Genomic DNA, 15,250 nt, shown 5'->3' on the forward strand with positions numbered 1-15,250 from the left:
GTTCCAGCTGCCTCATTTTTTTCTAGCTCTTTCTGTTCCTTGTGCTGTAGGCTGTCATTCCAGCCATGTGCCTTTGCTCTCCACACTGGTTTGCCCTGTGCCCATCACCTGCCTGAAAACCTGAAAGCTCCATCCATTTCCACCTGCTGCCACTAACACCAGAAGGAAGTTTCTGCACACACCTGTGTCCTGTTCTGATCTTACCAGTCCCCCTAAAATGTGTCTCTCTTCAGCTCCTGTAGTGCCTCATCCTTTCACAAGTTTCCCTTTATTTCCTACAAAACATAAATCACTCAATGGCTGTGCTGCCAAGCTCAAAGACTGTAGGATGGGTTGACGGTCAAAAGGCCAAAAGAACCCAACAAAATTACAGATATGCCAAGGAGCTCCAAGAAATTACCCATCTGAAAGCACTTGACTGTGAGCCTTAATATTCTGCAGGCTTATGTTTTAATGAAGGCTAACAAACAGGCATTCCTGAAAATGTCTGCCCATACATTGATTCCAGATGTTTTTATTGCATTTAGTCTTGTTTTCATCCCACTGCAAAAGCTGAGTAACTGTGATCTGGAAGGACTGGGAATTTGAGGAACCACAATGACCACAGAAAGCATTTCAGGCAGAGACTGGCACACCGGTTCAGCACAAACAGTTGCAGCAACCTTAAAAAGCTAACTTTTAAAAAGAAAGGCCAGCATCGGTTTAATCCAAGGGAAACCACATGATGACATTTCTCTTGCTTGGACCCATTTTTCCAAGATCAACACATAAGAGTTCACATTTTCCATTTCCATTTCACAATCAGATACAAACAGGGACTTCCTTGTGATGGTTGCAAACATTTTATTATAGAGTCTTATCAACAAGTTCTCTGAAAATCAGGTTTTCAGAACTAAAATCTAATCTGGCAGGGTTCAATAAGTAACAAGATGAACTCAGCCATGTCAAACAAAATATTACTAAGTTACTTTAAATAAATTTTATCACAACAACCTCAGGAAGAGTGTGTTCTGGAGATTTAGGCAGTTTATCTTGGATTTTTATTAATATTTTGGATTCTTTTTGTTATGCTCTAGCCTCTGGTACACAGCTGTCTTCATTTTGATGTTAGAATGGGATAGATCTTTGGGTGCCTCTATGCCTGTTATTCTTGTCTTATTTTATAGTGCTGTAACAAAAACAGCATCATCAGCATTCAGTGCTCACCACAGTACATTTAAGCAACTGGTCACTGCACTGAAACAGAACTCCTGGAGAAACTGAGATTATTTCTGAACAGTAATTGCCCACAAAAGGTCTAGCTCCCAAGTCTTTTCAGCCATTCATTTTCTGTTCAGCACCTCCTATGACATTTATTAAAGTAATTTGAGCAGATTATGTTGCACACAGTAGGACATTCCGAATTCCATCTTGACCTTCACAGTAGCATCTAATACTTCCTGGAAGATAACACAGAATCCTTTTCCTTATACATACAAACAACATTCTCAGCTTGCAGCTGCTTGTTGACAAACACTCACTAGCTTCAGTTAAATACAAGGAAACCTAAGAACATTGAGACATTTGAAAATAAGCATTAATATATTTTTAATGTATTTTGGATAATTTACCTCAACTTACTAATAACTCTTGATTTCCAGGGCTTAATTGCACATAATTTTTTTTTAAAAAGCAATATAATGTCATAACATTAATAAAATATAACATTAAAGAACTTTTTTATTGTGCAAAACATAAGCAATAAGTCTTATTAGTACAATAAGCTGAAAAAGCAAGGTATATTTAAAACAATATTCACATCCAGTGTGCAATTTTTATCCCTACTTCCAACTTTTGATGCGGAATCTACAATTCCCATCAGTAAGTGCTATCTGAAAATTCCAATAATTTGTTTCACCTTTTATTATTTGGAGAAGACTCAAAATTTATTTTTGCATTAGGTTTTTATGCACAACAAAAACAGCTGTTTAAGTTGATAAATAAAAAATAAGACACTGAAAAGGGTGAAAAATAACCAACATGCTGAAGGCATCCACCTAAATGGTGGCATGACTGATAATTTATAGCTTATATTAAAAAATGGAATTGATAATTGATAATTCTGATTTTATATTTTCAAGACTTTAGCAAATAACTCAAAATTTTGTTTTACAGTTCTGGCATCTGCTAATTGAAAAAGTAATTTAATTCAATACTTATTTTTAATTAAAATATTTATCTTGCTAGATATGAAGTGCTACCAGTCAAGGCAGTCACAACAACTGTTTGATGTTTACATAGCACCGTATAGATAAATATCTCCTTCAGTAAGAGAGACTATGTTCTGCTGGGGAACATAATCACATTATCTCCTGAATATTTTAGGTATCTTTGCCTTCCACTTCATAAATATGTGCAATGATTCCTTAATTTGATTAAAAAAATGCACATAATTCAAGCTTTAAGACGGTGCTATCATTAATTCAAATTCTCTTTGTATAAAAGTATCAAGAACTCTTCAGTAGTCAATTGTATATTCAAAAACTGATCAATAGTTTTATGTAAACTTGTTAAAAAATAAACGACCACATTATTTGGCTTTAAAGTGACAAAGTATTTTTCTTAATATAATTTACTAGGCATGTGTAGTACTAACATCGAACTATAATTCAAAAAGTAGCAGAGACTGGACTATCTCTGATATTGAAATACTCAATTAAAATATATAAACAATCTCCAAAACATGTAATTATAATTCATTACAGTGGTATTGTTCATTCCAATAATAATCCTTCCTATAAGGAGGCTGAATGTTAAATAAAATACATTAAGCTGTTGTAGTCCCCAATTAGAGAACATCAATATTCTGCCTCTCCTTCAGCTCAAATTCACTAAAATATGGACTAGGCTTTCTACTGAAAGAAAATGGGAAATAGGCTCACTATCCAGGTGGATATCTCCTAGCCCTAATCAAAATCTTATCAGCCTACCCACAACTGTTAGATTTAGACTAGTAACAAATCGTGCAGTAAAGTGTTAAAAATAGGTGGAGTAACTAACAAGCCATCTTCTGTATTTTAAATCACAGAAATCTGCACATCAAAATATTTATGGAAGCATGAGTGCTGGTGACATCATCGACTCTTACAAACTGAGTCTTCCGTAAAAGTTGCACAGATGGAAAAGGATGCCTTGAGATAAATGGAAATAAAATCCAACAGAAGATGGATTTCCCAATATTGAGCTTTAAATTCTTATAAACTAACAAACATATTTCAGTGACAGACATTGCTCATTATTTTGGCCCCATCCCTTTCCCAAAATCAGTTTCATAAGCTGTCACCACTTCAATTAAAAAACAAACCCTCTTAAAATATTGTATATGGAGTTCTGGGTTCCAAAAATAAAATACATATGCAGTTTCATATTCTTGCTATGAAACATCAGCTAAAAGTACGAGCATTCATAAAGAAACCAAATTGCATTTGGTACATTGTATCTCTATTGATACAGTTCTCCATGTTGGAGAATTCAGCATTTTTAGAGCTCAACATGTGCAAAGTTCAATTAAATTTTGAAGAAAATTCCAGTTTCAAAAGTTACATGTAATTTTGTATCTGACAGGACAATTAAAAAAAAAAGCTGTACAAAGTTAGCTTCAAATCTCTTCATTCCCCCCAAAAATAGGCACTCAGTGGTTTAAGTGTGCAAATGGCTTCTTAGAAGAAACAGTGTGCAAGCAGAGCCTGTTTCATTAGCTCTGCATTCCTTAGTGATTTCCTAGAGAGTATTGCCATTAAATGCTATCTATGGTATGACTTTCTAAAGAACAGAGGACACTCAGTCCACAGAGTCACAGATGTCTTTCACTTTCTCGTTGAAGTCCTCAGGTTGATCGGCGTACACGTAATGACCCGCACCGAGGATAGCCTGGAGGATAAAGGTGAAGAAGCACGTCAGTATCACCAATATGTAACAAACAAATAAATACTGGGACAGGTGAAGAATCTGGCTTTTACACACTACCTAAGAGTTGGCATCATGCAACCTAAAAAATGCTCTAAATATAAGGAATACCAAAATATTCTTTCCTTGTAAAGAAACTTTCCTACACAGGAAAAGAAAGTAAAACCACTGCTTTTTCAACTGCTCACCTTGTTGAAAGCTGATATTCTGCTATTTTTAGTAATGACTACTTATTTGCTCCCAACAGATGTCTTTTGTGGCACATCTGCCACCTCTTGGGATTGGAGTTTACCAGCTTCTGGAGGATGAGAGTTCAGAAGCAGTTTTAGCTGACTATAACATATATGTAAGGAATAGCAGACAGGAGAAGTCAGACAGAGTTTTCAAGATAAAAGAGATGCAGCATTCTGTGGATAATATAATCTTAGAAAATGCATACATGAAACTATGCTTTTCTGGAATGTCTGGACTACTGGAGGTATGTTATATTTTATTTCAAAACACTATATTTTACTTTTTTGTGCTGCTTTATGGAAACCTAACATGAATCTCTTTCCTTTTAGTAAAATAAACAGCAAGGAAGAGGGTAAAAGAAAAAACCCACCATGGAGGCATTAACAAGTCAGTGCACAACAAATTTAGTAGCCTTGCATACCAAATTTCTGATGCATCTTAAGTCCCTTCACTCTCCACTCAAATAGCCTACTTCTAGAATTTGTTATTATCTGTAAAAATGCTATGAAGTAAATTGTCACCACAGTGTACAGCAAAGGTACGTGACCTGCTCTCTATTTTACAGTCAGTCCAGAACTAACCTTTAAAAAAAAAAACTGTTTTCCCCTCCCCTCCTTAAAACACCCTCTCAAGTCTCTAACCAAATGTCATACAAATATAGCTATGTTATTGTGTTAAAAACTCCCAGAAACTCAAAGTAAAAATTAGTTAGGAATAAATACATGTAACAAAACCACAGAATTTCTGTGCATTTTACCAAGCATGGCACTGCCAAGTCCACATCTCCATCTCATTAAAGCCCTTGCCCTCCTATGGGTTTTTGAGCATGCCTGCAATTTTACCACTCCAATTTACCTTTTAGAATCTGTATGTGGCTTGGCAAAATTTTAGCCTGGAATATAATACCATTTTCTACAGTTCCTTCTAAAAGTCCCTGACTAGAGTGCAGAAAATCTCCCTGAATGGTATAAACTTATCCCAGCAATATATTGTACAAATTTTAACACTGACTTTCTGTTACAACTCCCTCTCTCTGGTTCAGCAGTTAAGTAACAATTTCAGTCTGGACGTCAACATTTATGAAATGTATCTGTGCTGTTTAACACACTTAAAACAGCTGGATAACAATGTCTTTTCTCTGAGTTTCAGCTCTAAATCCAGCTGTATCAAGTTATAAAATTTTATTTGGGTGACTTGTTATAGTATACAATCAGCATTACATACTGTACACTTCTGTCCAGATAGTTCCAGATATCAGTAACATCACAGCTGGTGTGCTCAAACATTTTATCACCTCACAGCATTTTAACATGTATGCATATTCAATTATCACAGCTGACTGATGTGAAAATGTGTGAAGAATACTTTTGAATTAGTTTGTTTTTAAAGAAATCAACGACAAAAAATGCAGTGTGCACATTCACATCAAGCTGTAAATATGCACATTTTAAACGACAATATCATACCTCTAAACAAAAACATCTTAGGTAGTGATACAACACTAACTAATTTTTTAATGACTTAAAGAAAGATGCTCACAAGATCCTAAGCAGCAGGTACAAACTGCTCTCTTATCAAAGGAACAAATGTATTATACAGACAGATGAAAAGAGTTTATGAGAGCCTCCCCACTATCTTATATATACATGGAAATAGGACTGGTGTGGTTTGAAACACAGTGACCACAATATCTACTTCTATTAGCATGTTGTAGAACAAAATAAAGAATCACCTAGGCTTCTAGTGTTACAGCAAGTTTTGTTCTTAGCCTGGGGACTCAACACTTTTGTCTAGGTTTTCTCTGATGTAACATTTGTTTTCTCTCTCTGTGTTACAGAAAACAGAACTTATTACCCCAGGCTCTAAATCAAAAGTGACACCATTTCCACAGCTGGTATGAAAAAAGAGAGTCATAGAATAGTTTGGGTTGTAAAGGATCTTAAAGCTCATCTAGTTCTGACCCCATGGGCAGGGACACCTTCACACAGGTGGCTCAGGGCCCCATCCAACCTTGCCACATTGTTATGACTTAAAGAAATCCACACAAAAAACGAACAACTGCTTTAGAAGTCAAACTTACTATTGTCTTCACATAGGAATTTGGTCTCAGAGACTGGATAGTGCTGCCAGAATTGCCATCTATACATGAACGTGCTCCATAGACCACTGTGATAGGAATGTCTTGATCCATTTGTGAAATCCGTTGCAGCATTGGCCTTTTTGCCCATCCATAAGGAATTGTCATGTTCTTGAAAGCTGTTTCACCACTTCAAGGCATTAAAAAGGGTAAAAACCAATTTAAATTGCCATTGGATCTGCTTTTCATCTAAAATGGAGTATCTGTGCCTTTTGGCAGGATGGAGTACATGAGGTTGGGATTTTTTACAATTAAGAACACTAAGTTTCCAAGGTTTACATATAATGTTCAACAGGAAGAGCCTGTTGAACAAAAACAGAAGGTTTTTGCATGACTGAGTGGTAGCACTTCAAAGAATGAAATGCCTTATTTTTACAGTTTTAAAAGAAATTCTTTATACATTAAAATTCTCCAACAGTTATTTAAGTGAAATGCCCAAACTCTCACAGAATTAACATAAATTGAGAATAAATATAGAATTAGGATACTTTTTACATTTATCAGTATCTGGAATTCAGAAAAAGTGCAATGGTACTTTTTTCTTCAATATAATAAATGACACAATTAATAAAACAACCAAACCAGCATGCACACTGCTGCCATGGCCATTGGAGGGAGTAGCAGGCACTCAGTAAATGAACAAGAGACTACAAAACATACACTGGGAAATTCATACTCACCTGGGTGACTGTACATTGCAGTGATAGATATATTCAGCCACAGTGTTATCATCAAACATTGATGAATATTTTCGCTTGAAGTCTGGTCTTAAACGCTGAACAAGGCTTAATCCTGTTAAAACAGGAAACACTGTTAGAGGGGGAATGTGTATAAACTGCTTTATTAGATTGCTTAATGCTTTTCATTAGAGCCCTGAGAACACATCCCCTTAAAACTCATGGCTTCTAAATATGTATGTGCTTTTACCACTTGCATGTCTTAGGGAAACACAATGGAATTACATTTAATAGGAATGAAATTTAAATACTATAAAGAATTTTATGCTGCTCCCCCCACTGAATACATATGGGGAATGTTTAAGCAGGGTCACTACAGCAATAGAAGAAACCTACAGACTGGGACTAGCAAAAGGGCTAAGCAGTGCCTTTCTGTCACCAGTTTAGTCTCACATGATACCAACACATTCTCCTTGCTCTGGCAGCACTGGGTATGTTAAATGCACTACACCTTTCAGGACCAGAAGGCACTGTGGAAAAAGCTGGGGTGTTTTCTTCCTTAAGTCTGTCTTCTCCTCTTACAGAACAGTCTGCTTCTGAAGCTAGTTCCTCTAACTAGAGCGTAGTTGAAAGAACAGAAGTCTATGATGAAAAACAGGTGTAGAAATCCTCACATAAGGCACAACTACTGGTACAAATGAAGAGACTTAATGCTGAAAACCTTGTCCTTATGCTCTCCTAACAAGCCAGTAGAGAAGTGGGCCTTTTCAGGGGTCAGTTCAGGCCTTCTAAACTTAAGAGTCTTTTCTGAATAACTTCTCTAAGGAAGAAGCCTCTTCTACATTGACCTGATGGATCTTTGGGACAAGAGCCTCATCACAAGGCTAACCTTAGTTTAAGAGTATTAGTCATCCCCAATATCTGATCTAAACTTTTCCATCATTACCCCTGTCTCATCACTACAGACCCTTGTAAAAAGCTGCTCTCCAGCCCTCTTGTAGGCCTCCTGAAGGTACTGGAAGGCTCTCACAAGGTGTCCCCAAAGCCTTCTCTTATGAATCCCAACTCTTTCAGCTTGTCTTCATAGGAGAGGTGCTCCAGCCTTCTTATCTTCATGTCCCTCCTCTTGACTATCTCCAAGCGGAATGTCTCCAACATTCTTATACGGGAGCCCCAGAGTTGGATGCAGTATTCTACATGGGGTGTCATGAGAGCAGAGTAGAGGGGGAGAATTGCCTCCCTCAATGCTGCTTTTGATGCAGCCCAGGATGCTGTTGGCTTTCTGGGCTGCAAGTAAACATAGCTGGATCATTTTGGACTTCTCATCAACCAACCAACACGCCAGGTCTTTCTCCTCAGGACTGCTCTCCATCTATTCTCTGTTCCGAGGTGATCAGGATTGCCCAGACCCAGGTTCAGAACCTTTCACACCGCCTTGTTGAACTTCACAAGGTTGCCATGAGCCCACCTCTCAAGGAGTCCTCTGGCTGGCATCTCTCCCCTACAGCTTGTTGTTGTCTACACTGCTTGGTGCCATCAGCAGAGCTGCTGAGGGTGCACTCAATCCCACTGTTTGTGTTGCTGACAAAGGTGGATAACAACTGATCCCAACAGTGATCTGTGAGGAACCATACTCATCACTGGTCTCCATGTGGACACTGAGCTGACTGAGTGTGACTATTCGTGGTGATGTTTCCCCTTTCCCAGACAACTTCATGCTGTTAATCTGTGCAATTATGATGACGTCACTTCTTCCCACCCAGTCCTGGGCAAAGGCCTGGTATTATTTATGTAGACCTTGTCACAGTGATCTATGTTTTCGTAACCTGGAGATTATTGCAACACGCCCTTACGCATGCTTTAAACAGATTTAGAAAATGAATACAGTGCAAGAGAAAATAATTCCCTTATGAAACAGTGATTTAACTCCCAAAGCAATGAAGATTTTGTAAAAATCTGGCAATTGGCTTTGTTCTATTTTCCCTACATAGAGTACAATTGCTGGACTTCTTTTTCTGTGTGTTTGGGTTTTTTGAATACAAGTGAACACAGCTGGCTTGGAATAAGAGTACTTGGAAAAAAGAAATTAATTCTGTGCCTTGTCCGGCTGTCAGCATAGAGGCCATGCCACAAAGTGTTACCAAATTTTAGAATTCACTTTCTGTTTTGGTACGAAGTGCCTTGTCTGTGGGTCCAATTCCAAAACATTTTTCCCCTGGGAATTTACAGGGGAGATTGAAACAAGGATTCAAGGCAACTTGGAAAAAATTTCGGAATTAAATCAGACTGTAAATCATTGTTGTAATATTTATTAAAGAAATTCTGAATTGTCTGGCTGATTTTTTCCACAGTGTCTATGAAAATACTGTAAGAAATTCTAACACTGAAGACACAGATTTCCACAAAAAGGGTGTGGTCACACTGACATGTCTGTTGTGAGGAATTTTCAGGCATCCAGCTCTAGGAATGGAATTCAGAAATCCAACCTAAGCACCAAAGCCCCACCAAACTGTGAAACTCCTGGGTGAGTGTTCCAGTTAAGAAGGAAAACATGCAAATTAACTACCTGGAAACCACTCAAAGAAAAAATATCTGGATTCTGTCTTTCTTACAGATTTAAGTATTTGCCCATGGGACTGATTAAATATCCATGTGATACTATGGTGATATCCAATGAACTTGCTCACATTTGAACTTACACCTTTGAATAAGAGCAATTGGTTTTAGAGTGAAGTTCAAACAACCAGGTCTGCCCATCAGCTTAAACATGTCTGCACGTGGAAGGAAACTGGGGATCAGTTCAGTGCCTTCATCAGGTCAGGTATGATGGCTACTTGCAGCACAGTGTATAGACCTACCCTTCTCTAAGAACTAAGCTTCACCTGTCAAGAACTTGATTTGGTGATGGAAAACTTTTTTACCAGTGCAGAGAGAAACAGATGAAAAAATTTTTAAAGGCACTGCACTTCATGGCAACCTGTAAGTGAGACTAGGTGTGGGGACACCTTGCCAGGACAGAGTCTGCTTCTGCAGCACAGTTTGACTTCACTTATTGCTAAGGAAGACAATTCCAGCTTTGAATTTTCCCATGTGGATTGATTTATGCATGTTCTTGTTATTGGATAGAACACATTAAAATAGTGTATATCACTCAATATTTTCCAGGTTGTTTTCTTAACCAAATTAGCATTTTACTTTAAAAAAAAAAAATCTGTTTGTACAAAACATGTTGCTTGTCTGAAAAATGAAATTTGTCCCACTATTGAAAAGAAACAAACAAATGAGCATATGCAGCATATTGAAAGATATAGTCTATAGAAATAGATTTAGGAAACAGATGTGGTTTAAATGTAAACAATGCCTAGAAATCTCATGAGTTTATCTTCAGACTGAATACCAAAAATGATGAAGAGGTTAGTTAATTATATTTGTGAGGGATCTTAAGGATGTATTTTTCCAAGACTCTCCAGAAGATAACTCAGTAGCACAGAGAGTAACAGACAGATAATCTCTTTCTCCTCTAGAAGGAATAGCTATAATGACTTCTAGATTTTATACACTCTTCATTTCCCAGATTAACTAAAACCAGTATTTTTGGTCAGCACTACCTAGCCCTAGTATTAGAGTATAGACAGTTTATCTACCATTCCATCAGTGCTGTTGAAGAAATGGAAATATGAACTGCCACCATAATGCAGGACACCAATGAGGCCCACAAGATTTCCTAGAGCAGTAAGAAAATGGCTAATGGAAAGAACTCAGTTTCAACTTCTTTAAAATCAGGCCAATTCTTGCATTTATGACAGACTGTCTTCTAATGTTAAGGGAATTTGGAAATCACATTTGCTCATCAAACTGGAATTAGAAGTTTGATGAGCAAATTAGAACTGAAATGGACTGTGACCAGAGGCAACCAGAAAAAACCCTTTCACATTCACACCTCTCTGTCAGGGTTCCCCAACAGACACCTGCATAATCCAACTCACCATAACTGAAGCCTGCACAGATCATATAGAGCAGCCTGCTGTAGACTATTGTACTAGTGCCTCTAATAGCAAGAGTTTGCCTTCTTTCCTAAAGAGTTCAAACTTTCTTCAACCTCTCCCAGTTTCTCCTCCAGCTCTTTCCTTCGTGGCTGATACAGACTTGCAAAAAACCTTATCATAATGTGTTGTCTGCTCCATGTTTATGCTTAACCAAAATAGAAATGTTAAGAGTAGCTAAAACTCACCAAAAGGTCCTGCTATTCTTAGCCCAGCTAATGGATTAAATGGACTCAATATAGCTCCTAGTGCTTTGATCCAGATTGGAATTGGTCTTTCGTGCTCAGCATTGTCAGGCCTCTCTGGAAAACCCCATGGCTCCACTAAGATAAGATGCTTGACCCTGTTGGCAAAAAAGGTTCATGGGTTTAAAGTACAGTAGCTTTTCTTTAACTGAGCATGATGAAAACATGCTGTCTGTTTTACAGTTACATACATACAGCCTACTTTAGTCACTTCTATCACAGAGGCTTATTACCTCGTTTCTGATTCATAAACTATTTTGATTTCAGTTACTAATTAAAGAGTGAATTGCACCTAATCATATGTATGAACCAGAAACATGGAAGCATGTGTCACAAAGAGAAACTCAGTATATTACAGATACCCACCGTCACAAACATTTGAGAGAAAGGATAGTCTTGTTTTTATTTTTAATAATAGCCTAATCTAAATGCTTAGTCAGTATTATTTGCAGGAGCAGTTTAATTTGACAGGAAAGAGGATAATTGCATCTGTTTCATTAAAGTGAAGTTTCTAGAAGTCTAAGATCTCTGTTCAAAGAAGAGACACAATTTAACTGAAAAAATCATCAAAGTACAATTTGAACTGAAAAAGACAGTAAAACTAGCAGTATCTTCCAAATTTATTGATTTTAGGTTATGAAAGAAAACATCAGAGAAGCAATTTGTAAAATTATTACTCAAAGGAGTATCAGTACAGAAAGCATTGTAGAAGTCTCCAGCACATGCAACTATTGATCACTTCATGCTGTGGGCTCCCCTCAAGCAAAATTCTAATTCATCCTGGTAGATTAGAATTGTCCCTTTCCCTTTAATTGTCCCTTTTCCATTTAATCCCATAATAACATCTATTCTTACATGTCCTAAATAGTGGTGATTTCTGGGAAAAAGTGACTCAACTATAGTTTTCAATTTAAAGATGATTTTCCATTTCAGCTTTCTCATTATCATTCTCTACAACTACCTGCCAGGAGGTTGTAGCAACCTGGGGGTTGGTCTCTTGTCCCAAGTAGCAAGCAATAGGACATGAGCAAACAGCCTCAAGGAGGTTTAGATTGGATATCAGGAAAAATTTCCTCACTGAAAGGGCTGTCAAGCATTGGAACAGGCTGTCTTGTTCTATGTGGTCTAATGGGATGTGTCCCTGCCCATGGCAGGGGGGTTGGAACCAGATAATAATCCTTTATGTCCCTTCTCACCTATAACATTTTATGATGCTACACCCAAGGAAGTGATTGAGTACCCATCCTTGGAGGTATTTAGATCTGTGAATGCAGTGCTTAAGGACATGGGTTAGTGGTGCACCTGGAAGTGCTGGGTGAACAGTTGGACTAGATCCTAAAAGTCTTATCTAACCTAAATCCATATATGGTTTCAATATTTTTATCTTATTTTTATCTTTATCTTTTTACCTTTTTATCTTTACTTTTTCCTTAATTTCTTCCTTCCCTGTTAAAGCCATGAGATTATATATAAACACAGATGAGTTCATAGTGCCTAAAATGATGCCAGAAGTGATCCCAAAAGTTATTTCTGGGTTATGATCAGTTGGGAAACCAAAACCCTGTGCTTGGAATGAAGGGTTGGAAAGGATTAACATCACAAAGACACTTCTTGGTTGTCAGCTCAGCTATGAGCATACTCACACCCTGCAGCAAACAGCAATAGTAAGAGAGGACAGGGCAGAATCTAACTGTACAAACCAAGCAGGGGAGATCAGAGGCACAGCAGCACAAGCCAGGAGGAGCCATTCAGGACAGCCACACACACCGTGCACAAACTATGGCATCAAGTAAAATATGGCAAACAAATTAATAGAAATAAAGTAACCTTTGCTTCATGCTTCCTTTCTTAATACTTTCCTTCCTGTTTCTCCTTTTGGTAAACAAGCCTAAAACATAACCCAGGATAATGGGAAGTTGACCATGAGAATCACTTCCTAAGTAAATGTCCAGAAATTGCACTATTTGAAAATCATGGCCCACTTCAAGTTGGCAATATGCTAATGCTAAAAATCTTTTTGGATTAGTACCCTCGGATTTTCCATGGACTCTGGTACAGTATAGCAAATTAACGGATCATCTATGCTTGGAGAAACAGATGTACTTTCCTAACAATATGTATCCAGAATCCCTTAAGCCTCTAATGAATTGTTAGATAACCTGGCTGAAAGCTGTGCTATATTTATCACTTGATTCAATGCTCTTTTAGGACCCTAACAGTCAATTTGTTATTTTGGTGGTCTTAGTTTAATTTCAGAGAAATATTAATAATGTGAGAGCACAAACTGAAACATCTCCAAATTAATTAACCCCAACTGAAGCACAGTGAGGCATAAAAATAAAGAATCACTTTTGATGTAAATCAGCAGTGGGCAATACCAATATCCCATCCCATAGGGATAGTACAGTGCCATTTATAGATCCTTTGGAAAAAAATGTAAGGAAATGATAAGTGATCCCTACAAAAAGCTAACTACAGTTAGCTAGAAGTTGGTTTATAACTAAAAGGCTAACAGGTTTATATCTTTATTGCAATTCTGGATTTAGAAACACATCTACTTTCACACATCATTTCCAGCCACTTGTGCTAATTGTTGTCCATTCAGAAAGAAAAAAGCAAAGTGTTTTAGGGAAAAACGATGCATGAAATTACTTCAAATATATGCAAGTGAGAAACAAAGAAACAGTAAAACTTGACAGGAATAGAAAGGAGTAAGATATGTTTAGTAATATATAGAATTTGCTATATGATGTGGAGAGTTAAGCTTACATTCAGTTTTTCATAGGAAACCACTAAGTGTATCCCAACAAAAGCATTGCCATTTTTTGATACAGAATTGCCTTGGTGGGTGAGATCCTAGCTCAGCAGGGGATATATAACCGGACTTATAATCAGATATATTAAAAAAAATTTATTACTTTAAGGGGAAAAAATGCCTTAACTGTTGGACAAAACGGTGCAGAAAATGCTGATGAAATACAATTAGAGAACTACTGCAGATGGGTTGTCTTACAAAGAAATATGAAGTGGCATACAGACAATTTAAATCAAAGAGTCACTAAAATAATTTTTACATCATTCTACTGGCACCAGACAGACTGCTAGAATAAAGGCATAAATTACCAAGGGGAATTAGACGTTTCAAAGTTATCCACAAAAGTGGGAAGTTTGGCAGAAACAGGCCTATTTTCCCTTCACAAAAACCATCTTTGAGACAAAACATTCACCCATAAATATATTAAACTGCTATTTCACCTTATAAAATGGCAAGGGAGTACTGAACTGAAGAGGTACAGAAAAGTATACAGAAAATCAAGTTTACCATGTCTATCTATTACCTTCACTTGGAAACAAACCACACAATTAATACTTTGGTCTTAGAATTCTGTATAATTTCTTTAAATCATCACAGTCATCTACATAAATATTATCTATAAAGAACCTGAAAAAGAAAATCTATATTAAAATCAATAGTCAAATACAGAGAAGGAATCCGTTTATTTTCACATACCTTGATGGATATTTTAATGAGTAAGCAGCAGCCAGGAATCCGCCTAGGTTGTGTCCAAGCAAAATCATTTTTTCTAGCCCCACCTCCTTTCTCCATTCTTCTATGGATTCCACAAACTGATTTTCTGCTTCCCGAGCATCAGTGTCAAAGTGGGGTCTACTGCTACGTCCAAATCCCAAGAGGTCGAAAGCATGAACGGTCCTGTTCTCACACAGATCTTCAAAGTTGAGAGCCCACAGTCCAACACCTCCTCCAAACCCATGCAGGAGAACAAGGGGAGTTTTATTTGAAAGGTCTGGAGAGAATGTCAATGTCCATATTTTATTTCCATTAGATATATACACGTATCGTTTATTGTATATGCTTGCAATACCTGGAGAAAAAAGGGGAAAAAATTGTGTTGCTAAACACACCTGACAAAATATAAAGTACATTCTACTGAAACCACTGTTTTAAAT

The 15,250-nt window shown here is 37.2% G+C and overlaps 1 protein-coding gene across 1 annotated transcript in view; it reads right to left on the reverse strand.

Annotated features, from left to right (window-relative positions):
• Positions 1-819: 819 nt before the first annotated feature.
• ABHD5 (abhydrolase domain containing 5, lysophosphatidic acid acyltransferase) overlaps positions 820-15,250 on the reverse strand; it is a 28,510-nt gene continuing 14,079 nt past the window's right edge. Inside the window, exons 3-7 of the mRNA XM_064704728.1 lie at positions 14,793-15,165; positions 11,225-11,379; positions 6,997-7,108; positions 6,260-6,446; positions 820-3,909 (exon numbers count right to left, since the gene is read on the reverse strand). Coding sequence (XP_064560798.1) covers positions 3,820-3,909; positions 6,260-6,446; positions 6,997-7,108; positions 11,225-11,379; positions 14,793-15,165 — 917 coding nt within the window. The 3' untranslated portion in view covers positions 820-3,819. The remainder of the gene's footprint in view (positions 3,910-6,259; positions 6,447-6,996; positions 7,109-11,224; positions 11,380-14,792; positions 15,166-15,250) is intronic.

This window comes from Zonotrichia leucophrys, chromosome 2 (genome assembly GCF_028769735.1).
Source record: "Zonotrichia leucophrys gambelii isolate GWCS_2022_RI chromosome 2, RI_Zleu_2.0, whole genome shotgun sequence".
Classification (NCBI taxonomy): Eukaryota; Metazoa; Chordata; class Aves; order Passeriformes; family Passerellidae; genus Zonotrichia; species Zonotrichia leucophrys.